Source organism: Lepus europaeus, chromosome 1 (genome assembly GCF_033115175.1).
Source record: "Lepus europaeus isolate LE1 chromosome 1, mLepTim1.pri, whole genome shotgun sequence".
Lineage (NCBI taxonomy): Eukaryota > Metazoa > Chordata > Mammalia > Lagomorpha > Leporidae > Lepus > Lepus europaeus.
The window spans coordinates 10878450-10900812 of record NC_084827.1 but is presented as its reverse complement, the minus strand read 5'-3'; the positions used below and the strand labels follow the sequence as shown (position 1 = coordinate 10900812).

Genomic DNA, 22363 nt, shown 5'->3' with positions numbered 1-22363 from the left:
ATCATCAGCAAATCACCTAAGGGTAGGATAGAGGCACAGAACATATTCTACCTAACAGTCTGCAGAAGGAACCAATCTGCCAACAACTTGACCTTGAACTTCTCACCCCTAGAATCATGAGATAACAAATGTCTGTTGTGTAAGACATCTTGTTTATAGCACTTTGTCACAGCAGCCATAGGACACTAATACAGTGAGTAAAATGTAAGAAAGCACATTAACAGCAGGCTAGGATACCGCAGCAGGAGTATAATAGCTACCTGACGTATCATAGTTATGTGATGCTATGGTCTGAATGTCTGTGTACCCCTTCTATAAATATATTGAAACCAAACCACCAAAGTGATGGTATTAGAAAGTGGGGCCCTTTGTGAATGGGATTAATCCTTTATAAAAGAGATCCCACCCAGTAAGGTCACATAGAATGCGCCATCTATTTGAGAGCTCTCAGCAGTCACTGAATCTGCTTGTACCTTGATCTTGGATTTCCCAGCTTCCAGAACTATTACCATCAACTTTGTATTGTTCACAAGTGACCTAGTCTAAATTATTTTTGCTATAACAGCCTTGATAGATTACGACACCTGCCCATAACTGCTTGGACCCCAGGCCTGGATTTGCATCTGTGCTTTCATTCCCCACAGCCAGCCTGTAGGTCTATTTGTCACAGAACAGATCACAGGCTGCTGGAAACTGTCTACTCAAATTGGACAGGGCCATGAATTTACAAACCCCTGTAACTCCAGGGCAGCCTTTAACCAACTGTTACAGAGGTGTTAATATTTCTATTTCTTTGCCCCTTGATTGATCTTGAGATGTGACCAACTTTGTCTCCAGAGCTTTCTGTGACATTGAGGAAAAATTCACTGTCTAAAGGACTTTGTTTTATATCACACATCTGTTTGACCCCTTATTTCCAAGTTACAGTTTGCCATCTCCTTAATGGATTTTCCTGGCTATCCTTCATAATAAATCCCTCTCACAAGCATTCCCTTCCTCTCAGAGTCTGCCTCTAGGGAACTCAATCTAAGCTATTATTGCAGTAGGCAAGAGCTGGTGGTTCCTAGGAATGGGCCAGTAGCAGTAGAGAGGAAAAGAAGGGAAGAGCTTAGCATATGAATTAGGGTTAGAGTGGATACACCTAGATGTTGACTTGGAAATGAGGGAGGGTGGTGCTAGGGAGAGAAGCCAAGATGATTCCTAGACTATTTGTGTACATGATGGTAATAATTTCCTGAGATTAGCACTAGAAATTAAGAGTACAATTTTTAATATTTTGATTTTGAAATGACCATAAGATATTTAAGGAGGTAGGCAACAGAGAATTCTGGGACTCACAGAGGTCACTACTGCAGATCAAATTTGGGAGTCATCAGTCTGTGAAATGTCATTAAATCCATGTGATTAGATGAAATCACTTATCCAAAGAGCATGGTTAGTAAGATTAGAATATTGAGAATAGAACACTGGACATAACAACAGTTCAAAGTTGGCAGAGAAGTTACCAAACCATCATGTGGGAGTGGTAGCATAGATATCACCAGAAGAAAATGTTTAAAGAAGGAGGCCCCAGTCAACTATGTTGCAAGAGATCAAATAATTGAGGACAAAGTGTCTATTGACCTTGGCAGTATGCATGTCTACTAACTTCAAAAAAAGGGTTACTTGGGTTTGTTTTTTTTTTTTGGAGATGGAAAAATGCTATGTTTTGAATGTCTCTCAGAACTCCTGTGTTGGAATCTTTGTCTCCAGTGCATCAGTGGTGGGAGGTGGGCTTACTTGGGAGATGGGCCTACTGGCAAGTGTTTGAGTGTTTAGGCACATGGGTTATTGTCATTTTAAAAAGAGTTCAAGGGAGTTGGTTTGCTCTCTTGTGCTCTTTGCCCTTCCACTTTCTACCATGTAATGATGCAACAATAAGGGCCTTTTCTTTTTTTTTTTTTTTTTTTTAATTTATTTGACAGGTAGAGGTTACAGACAGTGAGAGAGAGAGACAGAGAGAAAGGTTCACTCTCCAAATGACCACAATGGCCGGAGCTACACCGATCTGGAGCCAGGAGTCTCTTCCTGGGCTCCCATGTGGGTGCAGGGGCTCAAGGACTTGGGCCATCCTCCACTGCTATGCCAGGCCACAGCAGAGAGCTGGACTGGAAGAGGAGCAACCAGGACTAGAACCCGGCACTCATAGGAGATGCCAGCACCACAGGTGGAGGATTAACCTAGTGAGCCATGGCACCAGCCAAGGGCCTTTTTCTAGATTCTGGTACCTTGATCTTGGGCTTCTTAGCCCCTATCCTTATAAACCTCATGGTCTCTTCCCTCCATTCCTGTTCCTCACCATCAGGTGACAGAGGAAGAATAATCTAACTCTTTAAAAGTCCATGTTGTTGACTCTCATTCCTGTTTTCTCATCTTCTAAAAATATCTTATAAATTTTTGCATTTTGTATTTTGTTATTCTGAAATTAAGATGGTTTTTTTTTAATTTCATGCTTTAAAAAATAGAGTGCTAAAATGTTTTAGCAAGAAAAGTTTTTTGTTTAAAAAATCATGAGATTCAAAAAGCATGGACATTTTAGCTTCACACTGATTTCTCAAACACAGGTTCAATTGACAGGTAATGGTATTATCTTGTATCATTTCTTACTGCTAAAAAATACCTTATGTGTCCTTAAGCATTGATCCCATCAAGAAAACAAATAGAAATTCTCTATTTACCTTCTCCAAAAAAGATTCTGAAAGTAATTTGTCAGCCACAGAGAAACACATTTCATTTTATAACGTTTAAATGCAGATTCTTTCCAAATTTTTAACTCAGAGTAGAAATGTTCCTTCAATCAAGTCATTAATAAGTCAATGAGGATGGAGACTAAGATCATAACACCCAAGAGCTTCCTGCCAAAACAATACTGAAGTCCCCAGAGTGCTGGGATAGCTAGACCTGAGAGGATAAGGTAGATGGTGCAGTATTGTATAGGAGAATGGGGATGGGACTGGCACTGCAGAACCCCAGATCTGGCCCTACAAATGATAGACTTTAAAACAGTACACAATGGTGGCATTGTGCCGCAGTAGGTTAATCCTCCGCCTGCGGTGCCAGCATCTCATATGGGTGCGAGTTCTAGTCCCAGCTGCTGCTCTTCTGATCCAGCTCTCTGCTCTCTCTGCTATGGCCTGGGAAGGCAGTGGAAGACAGCCCAAGCACTTGAGCTCCTGCACCCATGTGGGAGACCCAGAAGAAGTTCCTGGCTCCTGGCTTCAGATTGGCTCAGCTCTGGTTGTTGCAGCCATTTGGGAAGTGAGCCAGCAGATAGAAGACCTTTGTCTCCCCTTCTCTCTGTAACTCTACCTCTCAAATAAATAAAAATAAAATCCTAAAAACAAAAACAAACTGAGTACACTACTTTATCACTTGTGGCCTTAATTTCTCTTCTATGAAATGAGGTTTTTAGACTATATAAGTGCAGGGGCCGGCACTGTGGTGTAGTGGATAAAGCTGCCACCTGCAGTGCCAGCATCCCATATGGGTGCCAGTTTGAGTCCTGGCTGCTCCACTTCCAATCCAGCTCTCTGCTATGGCCTGGGAAAGCAGTATAAGATGGCTCCAATCCTTGGGCCCCTGCACCAGCGTGGGAGACCCAGAGGAAGCTCCTGGCTCCTGGCTTCGGATTGGCACAACTCCAGCCATTGCGGTCAACTGGTGAGTGAACCAGCAGATGGAAGACCTCTCTCTCTCTCTCTCTCTCTCTCTCTCTCTCTCTCTCTGCCAATCCTTCTCTCTCTGTATAACTCTGACTTTCTAATAAATAAATAAAATCTTTTAAAAATATATATATAAGTGCAAAAGTTCCTTTCCGCCTGAACATTTCAGGATTTCATCTTTCAACTATTACCTATGAAATGCCAGACATCCTGTCACTAATTTCACATACATAATTTTAATGACTTCTCACAACACTCTTCAAGTTAGTTATAATTGTCTCTATTTTAACAATGACGTTGAAGTTCAGAAGACAAAAGTGACTGTTTTAGTAAGTACTGAACTTGAATACCAACCCTTGTTCTGTGTGATTATAAAGCTCATACTCTGCACTACACCATGTTTAGGTGACACGGGAGAGAGATTAGGCAGAACCTGATCAGTTGTCTGGCTTTTAGGGACAGGGATAAGATTCCAAACAGAGCCCACAGTGCCCTTTCCCATAATGTGAAGTGACATTTAGTAAGTGAGGACAGTGGAAACCTGGTATTCATTTTTATTGTGTTCTCCCAACCATCCACCCTCTTTCTGGAGGAACTCATTCCATGCTGTTTGGGTAGACTGACTCAGCCCCCATTCTTGGCTATAAGGACCAAAATGAGTCAACAATGGGTACACATCCCCAAGCACATTCATCAGTGGTTCTCCATGATGTTTAATTTGTGGTCTTAAAGTGGGAGAGGTGGCATATAGTTTTTTATTCCAGGTCTTTACCTTCTACTTAGAGGAGCATTCTAAGCACAGGCATTTATATGGTGCATGTAATGTTTATTTAAGAAGTGAGAAGCATACACATACACACACACACAGAGGCATAGGTAAGGAGTGGAGAGCGGAAAAAGAGGTAGGAGATAGGAAGAAGAGAGATGGAGCAGCTCAGCACCTCCACTAGTCTTAGACTCCAACAAGATGGACAAGCAATTCCCAGCACCTCCTTTCATGAGGTAATGTGGTAAACTGAGAGTTTTATGATACCTCCATAAAATTCCATGTGGAGCTTAATATACATACATGGTGACTATTCCCCAGTTCCCAGAGGGGATAAGGAGGTATTCGGATAGACAAGTAGGATAGAGCTACATGGGGCAGGGACTTGTAGTTTGTGACTTCCAGCTCAGCTAGCTACCTTAGCCCATTTCCGTCTCTCTTTCTGTGATTTCTCAAGCTTGGCATGTCAACAATCACTTTGCCATCATACAGACAAGGAGTTCTAAGAAGCCAACCAGAACAGGGAGACAGAAAGGGCCTGAAATACAGAGACATCATTTGTACTTTGAGATCAAGCTATACTTGAATCAGACAGCCCTTGGAGTTCATGGCTTTTATTTTTTACTAAAGTCAACTTTAGTTTGATTTCTGTCATTTATAAGTAGAGTCATGACTAATTCAGAGGTCTTCAAGTGTTGCAAATAACATCCCTTAAAAATGCAGAATTGGCTAAGGATTGTGATCAAGAAGGATGTTCCTGCCTCCAGCTGAGAAGTGGCAATTTCTGCTATGCAATAACACAACATAAATTATTGCCTTGCTGTGTTCTAAGACTCAGACAATGGGCCTGCCAAGGCTGCAGCTTTAGGGTACTGATAGAAAAACACTGGATGGCTCCTCTCCCCTTCTTACCTGTAGTTCTCAAGAATAACAGCAGAAATGTGCTGAGAATGCAACAAGGGGGAACTGTCCAGAATAGCCCCAGAGTATCTTCCTATCCCTCCCAGAACTGGATGTCCTACAGTGTTTTAGCCCTACAGTGATCCCATATAAAACAAAACAAAATTGGATTGCTACAGGAATATCTCATCTGTATCCAGTGAGATTCACAGGTGAGATTCTATTTACCCTGAAGGTAGCTTTCCTGAACCTGGGTGGGGGTGGAGGTGGGGGTGGGAACTGGCTTCCTTGAATCCTAGGCTTCTGTTGTCCCTCATTACTTGGCTGTAACTTATAAAGTTGCTTCACTTCATGTTACATAAGTTTTCTGTCTCTTAGGGCTAATGCAGATGCCAGAAAATATAGCCCATGATACAGTCAAGAATAATCATTGCATGGTGAATCCACCAAAATAGCCTGGTACATAATGAACTTGCTTTGGGACTTGAGTGAATAATAGTTCTCAAGTTTCCCCCAAAGGCAAGATCTCAGGTCACAGATGCCCAACTTGTTCTGCATTATTTCAAGTCAGAGATCAGGATGGCCGCTAAGCTGAGGCCTCTGCAGATGGGCAGAGCAAGCAGCTGCTATAGGAAGAGAAAGAAATCCATAAGCCAACGAGTAGATGCAAGAAATGTGGCCCTGTAACATTTCCAGTTTTCACTATTCGTTCATGCACCTGACTGAATGTGAATTTACTGAAACCCTGTGAAGATTTCAAGGGACATTGTCTTGTCTGATAAATCCCTACCTAACAAAAGCCTGTGATTACCAAGGCAACTGTGAAGTCTTCAAACCCAAATCTCTATGAAGTAGGATGCAAAACAGACTTCCCCAAAGTCTGTCATGGATGATGACAACAGAGGAGAGTCAACTTTTCTGTTGACTCTGAGAACACAGAATGATACGATTGGTCGACTAAAGGAATTCTGGCCCCTGCAGTGATACAGGGTCCTCCTTCTCCCTAAGCAGCAAAATCTGATTTACCTCATGGACAATTGGCAAATTTCATTTTTTAATCTCTCCCTCCCTCAATGAAATCTTAAAGTGGGTACTGCTCTTCAACTGTGTATATTGGGCACATTCTTGGTTTTCAAATTGATATTAAGTCTACGCATTAAGAAAATTCAAAGAAGGACTGCATTTGATCTGGAAGAACACAAATCAGCTGAAAACTCGCACCTTGGAGTTGGCTCCAAAAATGTGACAATTCTTTGGGTTTGCTCCCTCTGGAGGGGTAGAAGGGGGGTATGTTGTTAGTTGTCTATATTATTTTGCTTTATATTGCGCAGGGCTTGGTTTTATAACAGTGTGACTGAGAAGAAGGTTGTATCTGGACACTAGACAACTATAATGTGCAGTAAAGTCAGGGACTGGTTTGATAAAGGGAATTTAAGCTGTAGTGGTAAAAACATGCTTTAACAGAAACCACACTGAATTAAGATCGAAGAAACTTGGGATCCAGGCTTGAGTCTACTAACAGAATAATCTTTTGGGGCATTTGTCAGGTTCTGTTCCATAATAACAAACTACCATCACATTCAGTGGTGCTAGGTAGTTAACAAGCTTCCTGCCTGTAACTGTTGAATCATGGTTGCTGGGGTGCAGAGGCCCAATTTCTAGGCATCTGAACTTACCTTGAAGGCCATGGGTATTTCAATGATGTAAAGATCTACATAATCAAGTTGGAGGACCTTGAGTGTCCTCTCCAGGGTTGGCCGCACCATCACTGGTTCATGATTTGTAGCCCAGAGCTAAAAAAGTCAAAGGGAGAGAGTTAGCTAATGTTCACACTTTACTTTTGTAAAGCATTCATCCACATCTCATCCACTTATTTAACAATCATATGTTTATGCTGCAACTATCCAAATATAGTACAAGAAAAGTCAATATCTACTTGACCACAGAGTGCATAACTCAAGGACAAGATCTTCCCCTGACCCATGCTAATTTCCTAGTTGGCCCTTAATGTGTTCATTTTTTCTCACTGTAAAACTAGCAAATGTGCATCTTGTAGATGTCCTGACCTAGCCTGCCATTTCATTTTCCTGCCACTATAACGAAATACATATTTTAAATTTGCAAAAATTATGGTTATGTGTGGCTTCAAGGAATCCTTCACTTTGGAACAGGTGGTACTGACATCTCATGAAATGTTAAATCATTGTGGAGCTGGCGCTGTGGCACAGCAGGTTAACACCCTGTCCTGAAGTGCCGGCATCCCATATGGGCACCAGTTCCAGTCCTGGCAGCGCCACTTCTGATCCAGCTCTCTGCTATGGCCTGGGAAAGCAGTAGAAGATGGCCCAAGTCCTTGGGCCCCTGCACCCACGTGGGAGACCTGGAAGAAGCTCCTGGCTCCTCGCTTCGGATTAGCGCAGCTCCAGCCATTGTGGCCAACTGGGGAGAGAACCAGTGGATGGAAGACCTCTCTCTCTTTCTCTCTGCTTCTCTTCTCTCCCTGACTTTCAAATAAATAAATAAATAAATCTTTAAGAAAAAAAAGAAATGTTAAATCATTGCATACATTTAAATTCCTTGTCCTGTTCTTTTGTACTCATTTGTTTCATCTCAGACTTCGGGTTAATTCTGTCAGTTCCCACTAAGAATTTGCTTAATTTCTAGTGTTACATAATGAAGCATTAAGGTTTGATTGGTCATCTTGAAACATCCTACATAAAAGGGTGCCCAGAGACTTTCAGACAAACCCTTTTTGCCTTGGAAGCACAGAGAAGAGAAAATTGAATGTGGAGAAACCAGAACTGTGTTTTGTCATTACTGTGGGCACATCTGGGTTATGGTTATGGTTCCATCTAAGTGAAAATTCTGCTTTTTTCAATAACTTTTATTTTATTTTCTTATTTTAATAACTTTTACTCAACAAACACCTAGAATATTAGTTTTGTGCCAGGTATTGTGCTAGGTATTATCTTATTATTTCCCCTTTACAGAGAGGGAAACTGAGGCCCAGAAACTCTATACTGACAGCCCCTCGTGACAGATCTGACATGCTGGCCTGGCAACCTAGTACCAGGATCTGTGCCCTTAACCACTGCCCAACAGTGCCTCACAGGCCCTGGTGGTGAAAACCAATCCTGCTGGAGCCGTAACAACTGAACCTGACATAAACTCAGCACTCCCTCTCCTGTTTCCTTAACCAGACGGTCACACTCTGCCTGTGTGAGCTGTAGTCTACACAGCACATTACTGAATTGTATATGTATAAATATAGGGATAAAACACAATTATACTTTTGAGAAAATTTAAGGATTTTACAGAGTGTGTTAGGCCTATTGGTTAAGAGGCCCAAATCCCACATCAGCGTGCTTGGGTTAAATTCCTGGCTCTGCTCCTCACTCCAGCTTCCAGTCATTGCAGACACTGGGAATCTCTCTCTCTCTCTGCCCCATCCCCTTGTCAGTCAAATAAGAAAAAGAAGGATTTTAAAGAATATTTTGACCACTTTCTTGTCAGATGCTAGCTTCAGCACCTGCCATAGTGAAAATGACACTATAGGATGTCAAGCCAGAGGCTTGCATGGTGTGCCTCCCCAGGATGCTCGAATAACTGGCTACCAGATTTGTGAACTTCTTTTATTTTTAAAATTTATTCATTTATTTATTTGAAAGGCAGAGCAACAGAGAGAAAGAGAAGGAGAGAGGTCTGCCATCCACTGGTTCACTCCCCAAACGGCTGCAACAGCCAGAACTGAACCTGGCTGAAGCCAGGAGACTGGAACTCTGTCTGATTCTCCTACGTGGGAACAGGGGCCAAAGAACTTGGGCCATCCTCTGCTGCCTTCCTAGGTACATTAGCAGAGGGTTGGATTGGAAGTGGAGCAGCCATGGTTCAAACCAGTGCTTACATGGGATGCTGGCACTGCAACTGGTGACTTAACCTGTTGTGCCACAGTGCTGGCCCCTAGATTTGTTAACTTATTGACTGGTTTTGAATATATGCTTGATTTCTTTTAATAACCAAAGTCCTCTAGCTGTAAAAGTTGACCCCATCTCCTTCCTCAAAATATTACTAAATTTGCTATCATTTCTCCCATAATCTGATATTACAAGAATGTTGAAAATTCTATTTTGCATGATTTTGGTATCATCTTAAGTTTACCTTAAATAGAAAACACAAATTGTTATTATATTAAATACAGCATGCAATCATTTCTCAGTATCTACAGGGCATTGTTTCCAAGACTCAAAATACCAAAATCTGAGGAGGCCCAAATCCATTACATAAAAGGGCACAAATTTGCATATAGTCTATATAATTCTCTCCCCCATACTTTGACTCATCTATAAATTACTTGTAATATCTGATAAAATGCAAATCCTATATACTTATGTAGTGTATTTTAGGTAATAATGACAAGAAAAAGCGCACACAGTCAGTACAAATGTATTTTTCTGATGATTTTTGATCCACGATTGATTGAATCTATGGAGGCAGAGCTGTAAACATAAAGGGCTGAGAATACTTATACAAGTACAATTAGATTACACACACACCAGTATCCACATAGAGGGAAGCTGGGTAATAAGATGAACACCCAGACACTTCCCTTCAGAGAAGTCAAGAAACTGAACCTTAACTGACCTAAGAAGTCCTAGAAGGGCTCTATTCCTCTGTACAGTAAAAACTACCCTAAATTTGCCTTGCTGGCTTCACAGGTTTTTATGACCTGTAAATGTATCTCCAAACAATACAGTGTTAAGTTTTGCTTGTTGCTGATCTCCATATGAATGAAATCCTACTGATGACTTGCTTTCCCCTCACTACCATGTTGCTGAAACTCATCCCCGTGGATTCCTTTAGCCGAATTTAGTCATCATTGCTCATGCTCTGTGGCACAGTCATTTCCCCATTCCACTGTTGATGGGCCTTTGGGCTGTTTCTAGTTCTCAGCCATCATAAACAGCAGTACTCTGGATGTCATTACAAATGATAGTGGTTATATAAGACCAAAGTGATCTGTGGAGTAGGTGTTAAGGAGGTGAAGTTTAGGTTATAAGGTGTGCAGGAGGGCAGGTACTGTGTGCAGAGGGCTAAGTTGAAGCTTAGAATGTCTACAGTCCACATCAGAGGATTTGGTTTGAGTTTTGGATACTCTTCTTCCTCTGTAGCTTACTGCTAACGCACCTGAGAAGGCAGCAGATCATGACTCAAATACCTGAGGCCCTTCCACCCACACAGGAGTCCCAGATGGAGTTCCCAGCTCCTGACCAGCCTGGCACATAGTTGGCTGGTGGGAGCATCTGGGGAGTGAACCAGCTGACTGAAATCCATCCTCTCTCTCTCTCTCTCCCTCTCCTTCACTGTTTCTCTGCCTTTTAAATAAAGGAAAGTATTAAAAAAAGTACACATTTTTACCTTAAGAAGAGTAAACCTTGAAAACATTTTACTGCATAAAAGAAACTACACATAAAAATTCATGTATTGTAGATTCTATTTGTATGAAATACCGAGAACAGAAATACTATAGAGACAGAGTAAGGGAGATCCATGGTTGCCAGTGACAAGCGGAGAGTAATAAATGGAAAATATCTGCTAACAGAGTCAGGGTATCTTTTTTGAGTAATGCAAATGCTGTACAATTAGGTAAAGGTGATGCTTGCACAAGTTTGTCAATGTATTAAAAAAACCGTGATGAAAACGGTGAACTTTACGGTAGGTGAATTAGATCTCAATGTAAAAAATGGTGATCTATAGAAAAGAAGGTGCACACAAAGGAAAAAGAAGGTTACTCTTTTTAAAGACAGCACTGGCAGTCTTCTGGGATATGAACAACCTACACTCTTCCTGTCACTGCCCAAATTTTCTGCTTTATAGATTTGGCTTTTCTCACACTAAGTTCCCTTAAGTCAATATCATGAATGCATGGATGAAGAAAGAGCTCTGCCCCCCCCCCCCTTCAGGGGCTAAGAGTGAGGAAGAGCACAGTGGTGAGGGACAGGGAGCACACCCTCATCCCCTCGGCAAGTTCAAGTCTCTTTAGCAGAGAAAGGAGGTATTGGACCCACCATTAACATAAGGAGACAGGGTCGGGGTGGGGGTGGAGGCGAGAACTCACCTTTCCACAGTAGAAAATATCCTCTCTCCGCACCTTCCCTTCTGCTATCTTCTCCCTGATGGCTTCGCCCACTTCGTGCTCATTTTGGTAGACGTAGGCCCCGTCAATGTGTCGGTACCCTGTGTCAATGGCAATCTTGACTGATGTCGCACAGCTCCCCTTAGGGGTCTGAAATGACAAGGAGGTTGGGGTTGGAGAGAAGAAAAATGAGTGTTTCCTGTAGTTTAGTCATCATTAGTCAGGATATTTTGCATGTACATTGTTTGACAGCTCCCAGGACCCTAATATAAAATGGCATAGGATTTGCATATGACCTACGGCATCCTGAATATTTTAAAATTTGTCTAAAGAACTTAGAATACCTGCTACAACATAAATATTGTGTAAGTAGTTATTATATTGTACTATTTAGGGAATAAAAACAAGAAAAAAGTCTGTCCATGTGCACTATGAACCCAATTTTTTTAAAAGATTTATTTATTTGAAAGGCAGAGTTACAGAGAAGCAGAGGCAGAGAGAGAGAGAAGTCTTCCATCCACTGATTCACTCCCCAAATGGCCGCGATGGCTTCAGCTGGGCTGATTCGAAGTCAGGAGCCAGGAGCTTCTTCCAGGTCTTCCACATCGACACAGGGGTCCAACAACTTGGGCATCTTCTACTGCTTTCCCAGGCCACAGCAGAGAGCTAGATTGGAAGAGGAGCAGCCAGGACTTGAACAGGCACCCACACGGGATGCCAGCACTGCAGGCCATGGTTTTGCCTGCTACACCACAGCACCAGCCTGCAGACCCTTTTTTTTTTTTTTTTTTTTTTTTTTGACAGACAGAGTGGACAGTGAGAGAGACAGACAGAGAGAAAGGTCTTCCTTTCGCCGTTGGTTCACCCTCCATTGGCCGCCGCGGTAGGCGCGCTGCGGCCGGCGCACCGCGCTGTTCCGATGGCAGGAGCCAGGTGCTTCTCCTGGTCTCCCATGGGGTGCAGGGCCCAAGGACTTGGGCCATCCTCCACTGCACTCCCTGGCCACAGCAGATTGATCAATTAATAAATGAAGGATGGAGAAAGTGAAAAGAGAGACAGAAAGCCAGCAAACAAGCTCATCCATCAACTGCTTCATTCCCTAGATGCCCACAACAGCAAGGGCTGGGCCCGACTGGAGGCAAGAGTCAGAAACTCAATCCAAGTCTTTCACCTGGGTGGCAGAGACCCAAGTACCTGAGTCATCACCACTGGCCCCCACGGTCTGCATCAACAGGAAGCTAGAGACAGGAGCAAAGCCGGGAACAGAACCCGGGTATTGTACATCTGCTCCTGAATTTTTTTCTGAGTATTTTCAATATATGGTTGAATCTGTGGACACAGATCCCTCAAACATAGAGTCCACTGCAGTGTGTTATAGCAGCACAAAGCAGACTAAGACTGTTTTTCAGACTCCACATACATCATGGTACTTCAGTTATGCTATTTAAATAAACACAAGTGTGTCTAATTTAGTTACAATTTGCTTAATGAGAAAGGAAAGGCCTAAAGTGATTTCCTTCCATCAAGAAACACATCTAATCTCATCAAGTAAAATTTTCAAATTATCTTTCAGAGTGTGTGTGGGAGAAGGTTAATCCAATTTGCTGACTTTTTCAACTTCATACTCATGGTGATTGTTCTGGTCTTATGCAATGAATGTTGAGAAATACTTGTACCTGTTTCTGTTTTTCAGTCTTCTAACCAAATGCCTGACAAGTCGTATCAGACATGAGGCCTCTGACCCACAGCTACTGATTTGTTGTAAAATGAACAAGATAAGAAGTCTGGAATGTATTTCTAATTACTTTACAGACCCACAGGAAACAGCCCAAAATCTAAAATACACTGGAAATGCTGGAAGCCCATTGCACAGGGCAATCAACAATAGTGAATGGAATACAGATCAGAAGACATGACACAGCACTGCGAAAGTGATCTCCCTGTTAGTGTCTGACAGTCCCTGTTTCCTCTGAAAATGATGTGGCAGGCTCTGCCCTGAATGCAACATGATTCCATGAAGGATCTGCTTGCAAATCTTCCTCCAGCCACCAGATAAGTTTCAAGATTTCTTGGCAAACCAAAGGAAGAAAGTGGGTTGCTAAGGGAAGAAAGAAGAAACCATATGGAAGGAATTGTAGGACCAGACACCTAGCACAATGAGAACTGGAGAGGACATACAGGAATGGGTCTTAGGAGTACTGCCTCAGAGGGAGCTGGATATCAGTATGAATAAAGGGTAGAGTTATTTTTTTTTTTTAAATATGGGAACCCTATCCTGTTTTTTTTGAGGAATAATTGTTTTTTTATTTTCGTTCAATTACTGTTTATAACCATTGCCTATATTCCCACTGAATTAGGATTGTTTTGCTTTTTATTTGTTAAACTTCTTATTTTATAAAGCATTAAACTTCACTATAATGTACATTTAAAATGTTATCTCAAAAACTAACAAAAGACGCCGGCGCCGTGGCTCACTAGGCTAATCCTCCGCCTTGCGGCGCCTGCACACCAGGTTCTAGTCCCGGTCAGGGCGCCGGATTCTGTCCTGGTTGCCCCTCTTCCAGGCCAGCTCTCTGCTATGGCCCGGGAAGGCAGTGGAGGATGGCCCAAGTGCTTGGGCCCTGCACCCCATGGGAGACCAGGAGAAGCACCTGGCTCCTTCCTGGCTTCGGATCAGCGCGGTGCGCCAGCCGCGGCGGCCATTGGAGGGTGAACCAATGGTAAAAGGAAGACCTTTCTCTCTGTCTCTCTCTCTCACTATCCACTCTGCCTGTCAAAAAAAAAAAAAAAAAAAAACTAACAAAAGAAAAGAGGAAGGAGGGGAAAGACAGGTGGGAGAAAGAAAGAAAAAAAGGAGAGAGAGAGGGAAGGGGATATCATTTTTTTTATTTAATAAATGTGAATTTACAAAGTGCAACTTTTGTATTGTTGTGGCTTCCCCCCTCCCCAACCTCCCTCCCTCCCGTGGCCCTCCTCTCTCCCACCCCCTCTCCCATCCTGCCCTTCATCAAGTTTCATTTTCAATTACCTTCATATACAGAAGATCAACTTAGTATATACTAAGCAAGGATTTCAACAGGCTGCACTCACACAACTGCACAAGGTATAGGGTATTGTTCAACTAGTAGTGTTGTCTTTAAGTCTCATAGTAAAACACATTAAGGACAGAGATCCTATGTAGGGAGCATGTACCCAGTGACTCCCGTTGTTGATTTAACAATTGGCACTCTTATTTATGATGTCAGCAATCACCCAAGGCTCTTGCCATGAGCTGTCTAGGCTATGGAAGCTCCTTGAGTTCACCGACTCTGAACTTGTTTAGTCAAGGCCGTATCACAGTGGAGGTTCCTTCCTTCGGAGAAAGGCGCCTCCCTCCTTGATGGCCTGTTCCTTCTGCTGGGGTCTTGTTCACCAGGATCTTTCATTTAGGTTGTTTTTGCCACCGTGTCATGGCTTTCCATGCCTGTGAGACTCTCATGGGCCTTTTAGCCAGATCCAAATGCCCCAAGGGGGGAACCCTATCCTCTGACTCAACACCTCAAAACAATGCAGGGGCTGGCGCTGTGGCGTAGTGGGTAAAGCTGCCACCTGCAGTGCCGGCATCCCATATGGGCACCAGCTTAAGTCTCAACTGCTCCACTTCCAATCCAGCTCTCTGCTATGGCCTGGGAAAGCAGTGGAAGGTGGCCCAAGTCCTTGGCCCCTGCACCTTCATGGGAGATCCTGGCTCCTGGCTTCGGATTGGCACAGCTGTGGCCATTGCGGCCAATTCAGGAGTGAAGCAGTGGATGGAAGACCTCTCTCTCTCTCTCTCTCTCTCTGCCTTTCCTCCTCTATTTGTGGAACTCTGATTTTCAAATAAATAAAAATGCAAATGCACTACCAGCAAAGCTCTTGAGAATTTGGAAAAAGTAATGACCCACACTAAGCAAAGTAGACTTTCCACAAATACAAATGGCAGATGGTCAAGAAAGGGATCAAAACTCTCAGAGCAGGCTGGCATTGTGGCGTACTGGGTAAGGCCACTGCCTGCAGTGCCAGCATCCCATATGGACACTGGTTTGAGTCTCGGCTTCTCCACTTCCAATCCAGCTCTCTGCTATTGCCTAGGAAAGCAGTAGAAGATGGCCCAAGTGCTTGGTCCTCTGCACCCACGTGGGAGACCTGGAAGAAGCTCCTAGCTCCTGGCTCCTGGCTCCGGATCAGTGCAGTTCCAGCTGTTGCAGCCAATTGAGGAGTGAACCAGTGGATGGAAGACCTCTCTCTCTCTCTGTGTGTGTGTGTGTGTGTGTGTAACTCTTTCAAATAAATAAATCCTAAAAAAAAAAAAAAAAAAAAACCCTCAGAGAAGAGGACAGACTAGGGTGAATCTACTGTGTTAGGTGAGAAAACCCAGTGATGGTTGTGTTCTGCAGCAGGGACCAGAGGACATTCCTTTACTCAAAGAGATAAGAATGCTTCAATGACAGAAACACCACAATCACTGCAGTCAGTTACAGCTGTCCTTGGTGGGCCAAGGGAGTCTGTGGGAGATGCTGTTGCAGATCTGGGTTGATTCATAAATTAGAAATGACAGAATTTTCAACCATAGAGGCCATGTGGTAGTAGTTAATCTCCAAAATGAGGTGGCAAGAAGTTATCCTACCAAGTGTTATCCAGAGAACATAACCTACAGAGAGCTATGGAGATGGTTGTGGACATGAAACATTAGTTTCCAGAAGAAAAACAGGATGCCAAGATAAATTTGCATTTCAAATAAGCAAGAATTATTTTTGTTATAACCACAACCCAAATATTAAATGGGACATGCTTAAATTAAAAATTATTCATTGTTGATCTGAAGTTCAAATTTACCTGAATATCTTATATTTTTATTTGACAAATCTGGTAGCCTTAGTCTAAGGGCAAATTAGATAGGCTGCTTATAAGGATATTGCAAAATTTACACAAACCAAAGCAATCAAGAGTAAATTTTTGGGGTACTGCTAGAAGTTCTTTAAGAAAAAGTCACATATATGGCTGCATGCTGGGAAAGTGTTAAGAATGAAGCCTCACACCCAGAGTTAGGTTCCTGAGGTTCCAGAAGCAGTGTATCCACACTTGCGGTGTCTATTCTTACCAGTGTTCATGAACACAATCATAAATTCACAAATGCCTCGTGCCTTAGGTCACTCTGAATTTGCATTCAGCCAAATTTCAGTGAAGGAAGTAGAACGATTCCATTGTATCACCCAAACCAGTTTTTAATACCGAACTGATTTAATTTAACCTTCAGTTCAATACTCATGAAGGCACGGTAATCCTTGGAGACTGCTTCCACTATTACAAAAAGTTAATCAAAAAGATCCATACAAAACAAATTACAGATTCTGCTCTAGGAAAGTGTTAAACACACACACACACACGCACACACACAACAGGGAGAGAATGAGAAGCTTACCTTTTTAGGTTCTGAATAGGTACCAAGTCCGATGATGGGGATGCTGTTTCCATCACTGAGAGCAATGCGGTGATTTGTAGCACTGAGGTCCATCGTGAAGACAGAGCCTGAGCTTTCAACTTGCTACGAGCAGCTCTGATCAGAGGGAGAGTCTTTCTGAAATGGTGTCCTAGGGCATATTTAGTCAAAAGAGGAGGCTCAGAGGGAGGGGCAGAGGGAAGAGACGGAGAGTGACAGATCTATTTCTCAACCAGTGTTTTTCCACATTGTCCATGAAATCCTGTGTATGGATGCTCCTTGAACTTCATCAGAGGCGTGCAAATAACATAAGAGTTCATGCTTACTTCTCTACAAAGAGAAAATGAAAAAAAAAAAAAAAAAAACCAAAACAAGAGGGAACAATTCAACTGGCCTCTTCCAGTTAAGATGTTGCTATGGGTGAATGAAGGACCTATGTTAAATTCTCTTCAACTACAAAGGAAGTTTATTAGTTCTAGCATTAAGGCTATAGTCGTGGAGACTAAAACAGCTTTTCAGGATTTCCTTGGATATCCAGAGGCAGCAGGACTGGGAGAAAGTCTTCAATTTTTATCTCCAGTAAAGTTTGGGAGCCGCTAAAATAAAGGAATAAATATGGCCAGGATCAGTTTCCCACTCTGCAGGTGGTCTCTCTGTAGACTCTCTCCCCTTATCACTGAAATGTGTTTATGCCTGTCCTTGGAGTGACATGCTGACAGTATCAAACCCAAGGAGTAGGAGGTTTCACTTACCCCTTAACCTACACAGCAATGCAGAAATTCAGCCCTGTTCTCACTTGCCTTTCTTGGATCATGGGTCTGCCACCAAATCAATCACAGTGGTGAGAGGAGATAAAAGACTGACGGCCTTGAGATAATTAGAAATCACTTCTGAATTTGCAATTAAGGTCAGTTGAGAAAGAGGTAAATGTTAGGGTAACAATGAACAGGTGTTTAATTACACTGTTCCTCAAAAGGACTGTGCTGTGTGTAAAATGAGAGCTTTGATCCTGATGGCTTCAGAGCTGGTTAAAGATCACGGTCCTGAAGTCTGCTTTTCAGTGCTTTGCCGCCTCCCTGGGGTAGTCCTCCTTGCTGATATCTCCATTGATATGGAGCAGACACAACAATAAAACCAGGCTGGGGCAGTCTGGGGCCCGGCAGCAGAAGATTCATCATTAGTAACCGGATCCAAGAAATGCTTACTGTGCACCCTTGAGTGCTTAAATGTTGGTGAATACATGCTTCTCTGTTTTCATTATGACTGACTTTTTGCTGTTTATCTCTAGAATTTTAGCATATGTGTAGATTTGTATGGTCTGCATTACAATGGGGATACCAGAGAGTGCCATGACCCAGGGAACTCCTTCATTCTACCTGATTATAGCCACACTCTCCCTTCACCTCTAGCCCCTGGAAATCACTGTCTCTTCTCTATTACTATAGGTTTATCTTTTAAGGTGATTATGCAGCGGCCCACGCTGTAGCACAACGGATTGACACCCTGACCTGAAGCACTGGCATCCCATATGGGCGCCGGTTCTGAGACCTGGCTGCTCCACTTCCAATCCAGCTCTCTGCTGTGGCCTGGGAAAGCAGTAGAAGATGGCCCCAGTCCTTGGGCCCCTGCACCCGTGTGGGAGACCCAGAAGAAGGTCCTGGCTCCTGGCTTCGGCTCGGCGCAGCTCCGGCCGTTGCAGCCATCTGGGGAATGAACCAGCGGGTGGAAGACCTCTCTCTCTCTCTCTCTGACTCTCCTCTCTCTGTGTAACTCTAAGAGATTTTAATTTTTATAATATTTATCAATATTTTGTATCCTACTTTGAAGGTCATTTCAAAGAACTTCTTGACTCACTATAGGTCTATTTTTTTGAAAGTTTTATGATTTATGTTTTCCATTTAGATCTATGATCCATTTTCAATAGGTGTTTATTTAATGTAGCAGATTTAGGTACCATTGTTTCATTTTGCATAATACTGTCCTCTTGTTAAAATTACATTTGTTGACGGGAGTCACTGTGCACCTGCTCCCCATGTAGGACCTCTGCCCTTAATGTGTTGTAGTACGAGAATTAATGGTAAAATTACTACTCAAACAATACTCAATACTTTGTGTGTCTTTGCGGGTGCAGACTGTTGAAATATCTACTTAGTTTATACTAAGTTGATCTTCCTTATATAAAGATAATTGAAAATGAATCATGATGAAGAATGGAATGTAAGAGGGAGTGGGAGATGCGATGGTTGCGGGTGGGAGGGAGGTTATGGGGGGAAAAGCTGCTATAATTCAAAAGTTGTACTCTGGAAATTTATATTTATTAAATAAAAGTTGAAAAGAAAAAAAAAAGACAGCAGTACCAAAAAAAATTACATTTGTTGAAAGAATTGCTTTCTCCATTGAATTTCTTTTACATCATTGTTATAAATCAAAGAGCAGACTGAGTGAGTCCATTTTGAACTTTTTATTGTTTCCATTCTCTATGCATCTCTCCCTTTATGGCTAACAAGTGACCTTGATTATTCATAATAAGACTTAAAATCATGTACTTAATTGCTTCTTGGCCTTTTGGCCAAGATCAAGTGTAGTAAATCATATAATATAATTCTCAAACTTTATTTGCTTTTCCAAAAATGTTTTAGCTAATCATCTTCCTTTACTTTCTTTTTTTAGAAGATTTATTTATTTATTAGAAAGAGTTACAGAGAGAGAGGGAGAGAGAAACATAGAAAAAGTTCTGTCTGCTTGTTCATTCCCCAGATGGCTGCAATGGCCAGGGCCGGGCCAGACGGAAGCCAGGAGTTTCTTCCAGGTCTCCAACATAGGTGGAAGGGGCCCAACACTTGGACCATCCACTGCTGCTTTTCCCAGGCTGTTAGCAGGAAGCTGGATCAGAAGAGGAGTAGCCAGGACATGAACCAGTGCCCATATGGGAAGCTGGCACTGCAGGAATCAGCTTTACTTGCTATACCACAACACCAACCCCTTTTCCTTCATTTTCTACGTAAGCTTTAAAATCAGCATTTCTATTTCTTTTTCAAAAATCTTGCTGGAATTATTGTGTGTTCTAAACTTTTTTTCTTGGATGACTTTCAGCTGGGGCTGCTATGATAAAATCATAAACTGAATGGCTTAGAAATTAGCTGCTTATTTCTCAGTATTCTTTAGACTGGGAAGTCCAATTTTGAACTGCCAGCCAATTCACCTCCTAGTAAGGGTTCTCTTCCTTTCTTTTAAATGACTATGAGAGAAAAGGGGGCAAACTCAATGGTTCTTTCTTCTGAGAACACTGAGCTCATCATGGGATCCAATTCTCATGACTCCAGCTAAACCTAATTAACTCCCCAAAGTACCATCTACAAGTACTGCTGACAATACATTCCAAGACCCATAATGTATGCCTAAAACCAAAGATACTACCATGCCCTATACACCATACTTTTTTCCTATCCAAATATAGCTGTGATAAACTCATCTTTCACTTGACAAGTCTGAACCGCCAGCATCAATACTCTTGTACTATGATGCCTATTAATTAAAACAAGGGTTATTTGAACACAACCATTGGATACTAAAATAGTTAATCTGAAAACTGATATGGCTATAAAATGATAAATGGACAAGTAAACACATACAGTGTGAATACACTGTACAAGGAATGAGCCATGCCTTAGGCAAGACAGAGTGGGTTGGAAGGTGATTTATTCACTAACTCAGAATGACATCTCATTTAAAACTTAGGAATTCTTTGTTTTCCATTGAATACTTTTGGATTACAGTTGACTACAGGTAACAAGCCACAGACAGCAAAACTGAGATAATGGGAGACTATTGTACCATCTTGTTGGAGGTTATAGCTTTAACAAATGGAATTAAGTTCATAGCACTGGGTTACCGTGGAGGTTACAAATAGCATACTGTCTTTATAAAAATCAAAGCTGAATTAATATGCACCTATTTTCAAAAGTATACAAAACTTTGATCTTTTAAAGGTAGAAACTAGGCCAACTGTCATTGGAAATGCATACGGGCTGCTTTTATTTATTTCTTTTTTTTTGGGGGGGGGGTCACTTTCTGTCAAAAACAGACCAAAAAAAGGCTACTTTAAATATCCAGCTACATCTTCCTAGTATTTACATATTTGCACTAAGAAATATTTGTTCTGGCATGAACTTCCTCTGGATTAGCCAAGAAGAAATCACAGATTGTGTGTTGATAGAACACCTTAGATAATGAATTTAAACTGGTTAAATGGCTTCTCAAGGTAGTATCCACATGAGGAAGAGTTCACTAGTATGACATGAGCCCCAGGTGAGCATAAACATTTATTTTTAAAAGGAGTAAGCCAATCATTGAGTCTTAAAAGTGGACATGCATTCTGAGTAATGTGACAGTTCCTGCAGGACATTCTGAGAGTTATCCTTGTTTCTGATGAGTTCAGCGTACTATTCTCTTAAGACATACTATGTTGATGGGGAAGCATAGTCCAGCTATTTACAAAGTTGAGGTTTGGAATTCACAATATGAGAGAAATATCAGTATCAGAGAAAATCTGAACTAAGAAATATTTAAAGAAACACCTGTTACATTTTTCCCCCAGCTGGGTCAGGTGGGTATGATACACCAATAGCATTTACAGCAATGACAAGGGTCTGAGGAAAGTGCATAAGAATGTTTGGTCTCACGTTAAATAACACACACCCAGAAACCCATAGGAGTTTAGAAGTGGGGAACAAAAGGAAAAGAAACAGGAATGGGGGAGAAGGGGAAGGAGGAGAAGATGGCAATATGCGAAAACCGAGACTACCATAGTCAGTCACTGGGGACTTTCAATGTACATTATCAGCCAAGTGTAGCAATAAGAGAAACCAAAAAAAAAAAAGGGTGTTGAGTTATCTGAAACGTAATCCTATTCCAGAGATGTAAGCAAAAACTGCCTAGTTTATGGAAACAATAGTTTCAACTGAGGATTTTGAATCAGCTGTAACTTTTGGAGATTGTTTCTGAAGATCACAAAGAAGTCTCGGTTTGAGATCTGTAAGTGAACTGGAAGTCCAATAATCTGGATAAAATGATGTGTGCCTTTTTAATTAAATATGTAAATCCAACATTATCACCCTAAAATTTCACTACAATGTTAACTACTAATAGTACCTGATAAGGTCCCTGTTGATTGAAACTCAAGGTAAACCTCTGCTTTCTCTCCCAGAAGATAAAAATCTCCAGATTTCAGGTTTTCCACATGTTGCTTTTGTGGTGATTCTGGAAATTCCCTATTTAATTACCTATTTAATTACCTATTTAATGGTAAGACTAGAAGTAATTAGTCCTATCAGATTTCGGTAGGGCAAAGACTGGAACCAATGTGAAATTTCTAAATGCATGGGTCTATGATGTTGTATGTAGTT

At 41.9% G+C, this 22363-nt stretch overlaps 1 protein-coding gene and 1 pseudogene across 1 annotated transcript in view; one reads left to right on the top strand and one right to left on the bottom strand.

The window, feature by feature from the left end:
* AKR1D1 (aldo-keto reductase family 1 member D1) overlaps window positions 1-17126 on the bottom strand; it is a 38959-nt gene extending 21833 nt beyond the window's left edge. Inside the window, exons 1-3 of the mRNA XM_062194397.1 lie at window positions 16941-17126; window positions 11483-11650; window positions 7044-7160 (exon numbers count right to left, since the gene is read on the bottom strand). Of these exons, the coding sequence (XP_062050381.1) occupies window positions 7044-7160; window positions 11483-11650; window positions 16941-17033 (378 nt within the window). The 5' untranslated portion in view covers window positions 17034-17126. The remainder of the gene's footprint in view (window positions 1-7043; window positions 7161-11482; window positions 11651-16940) is intronic.
* Window positions 17127-19507: 2381 nt separating this feature from the next.
* On the top strand, window positions 19508-19574 carry LOC133768351 (U2 spliceosomal RNA; annotated as a pseudogene).
* Window positions 19575-22363: the final 2789 nt, after the last annotated feature.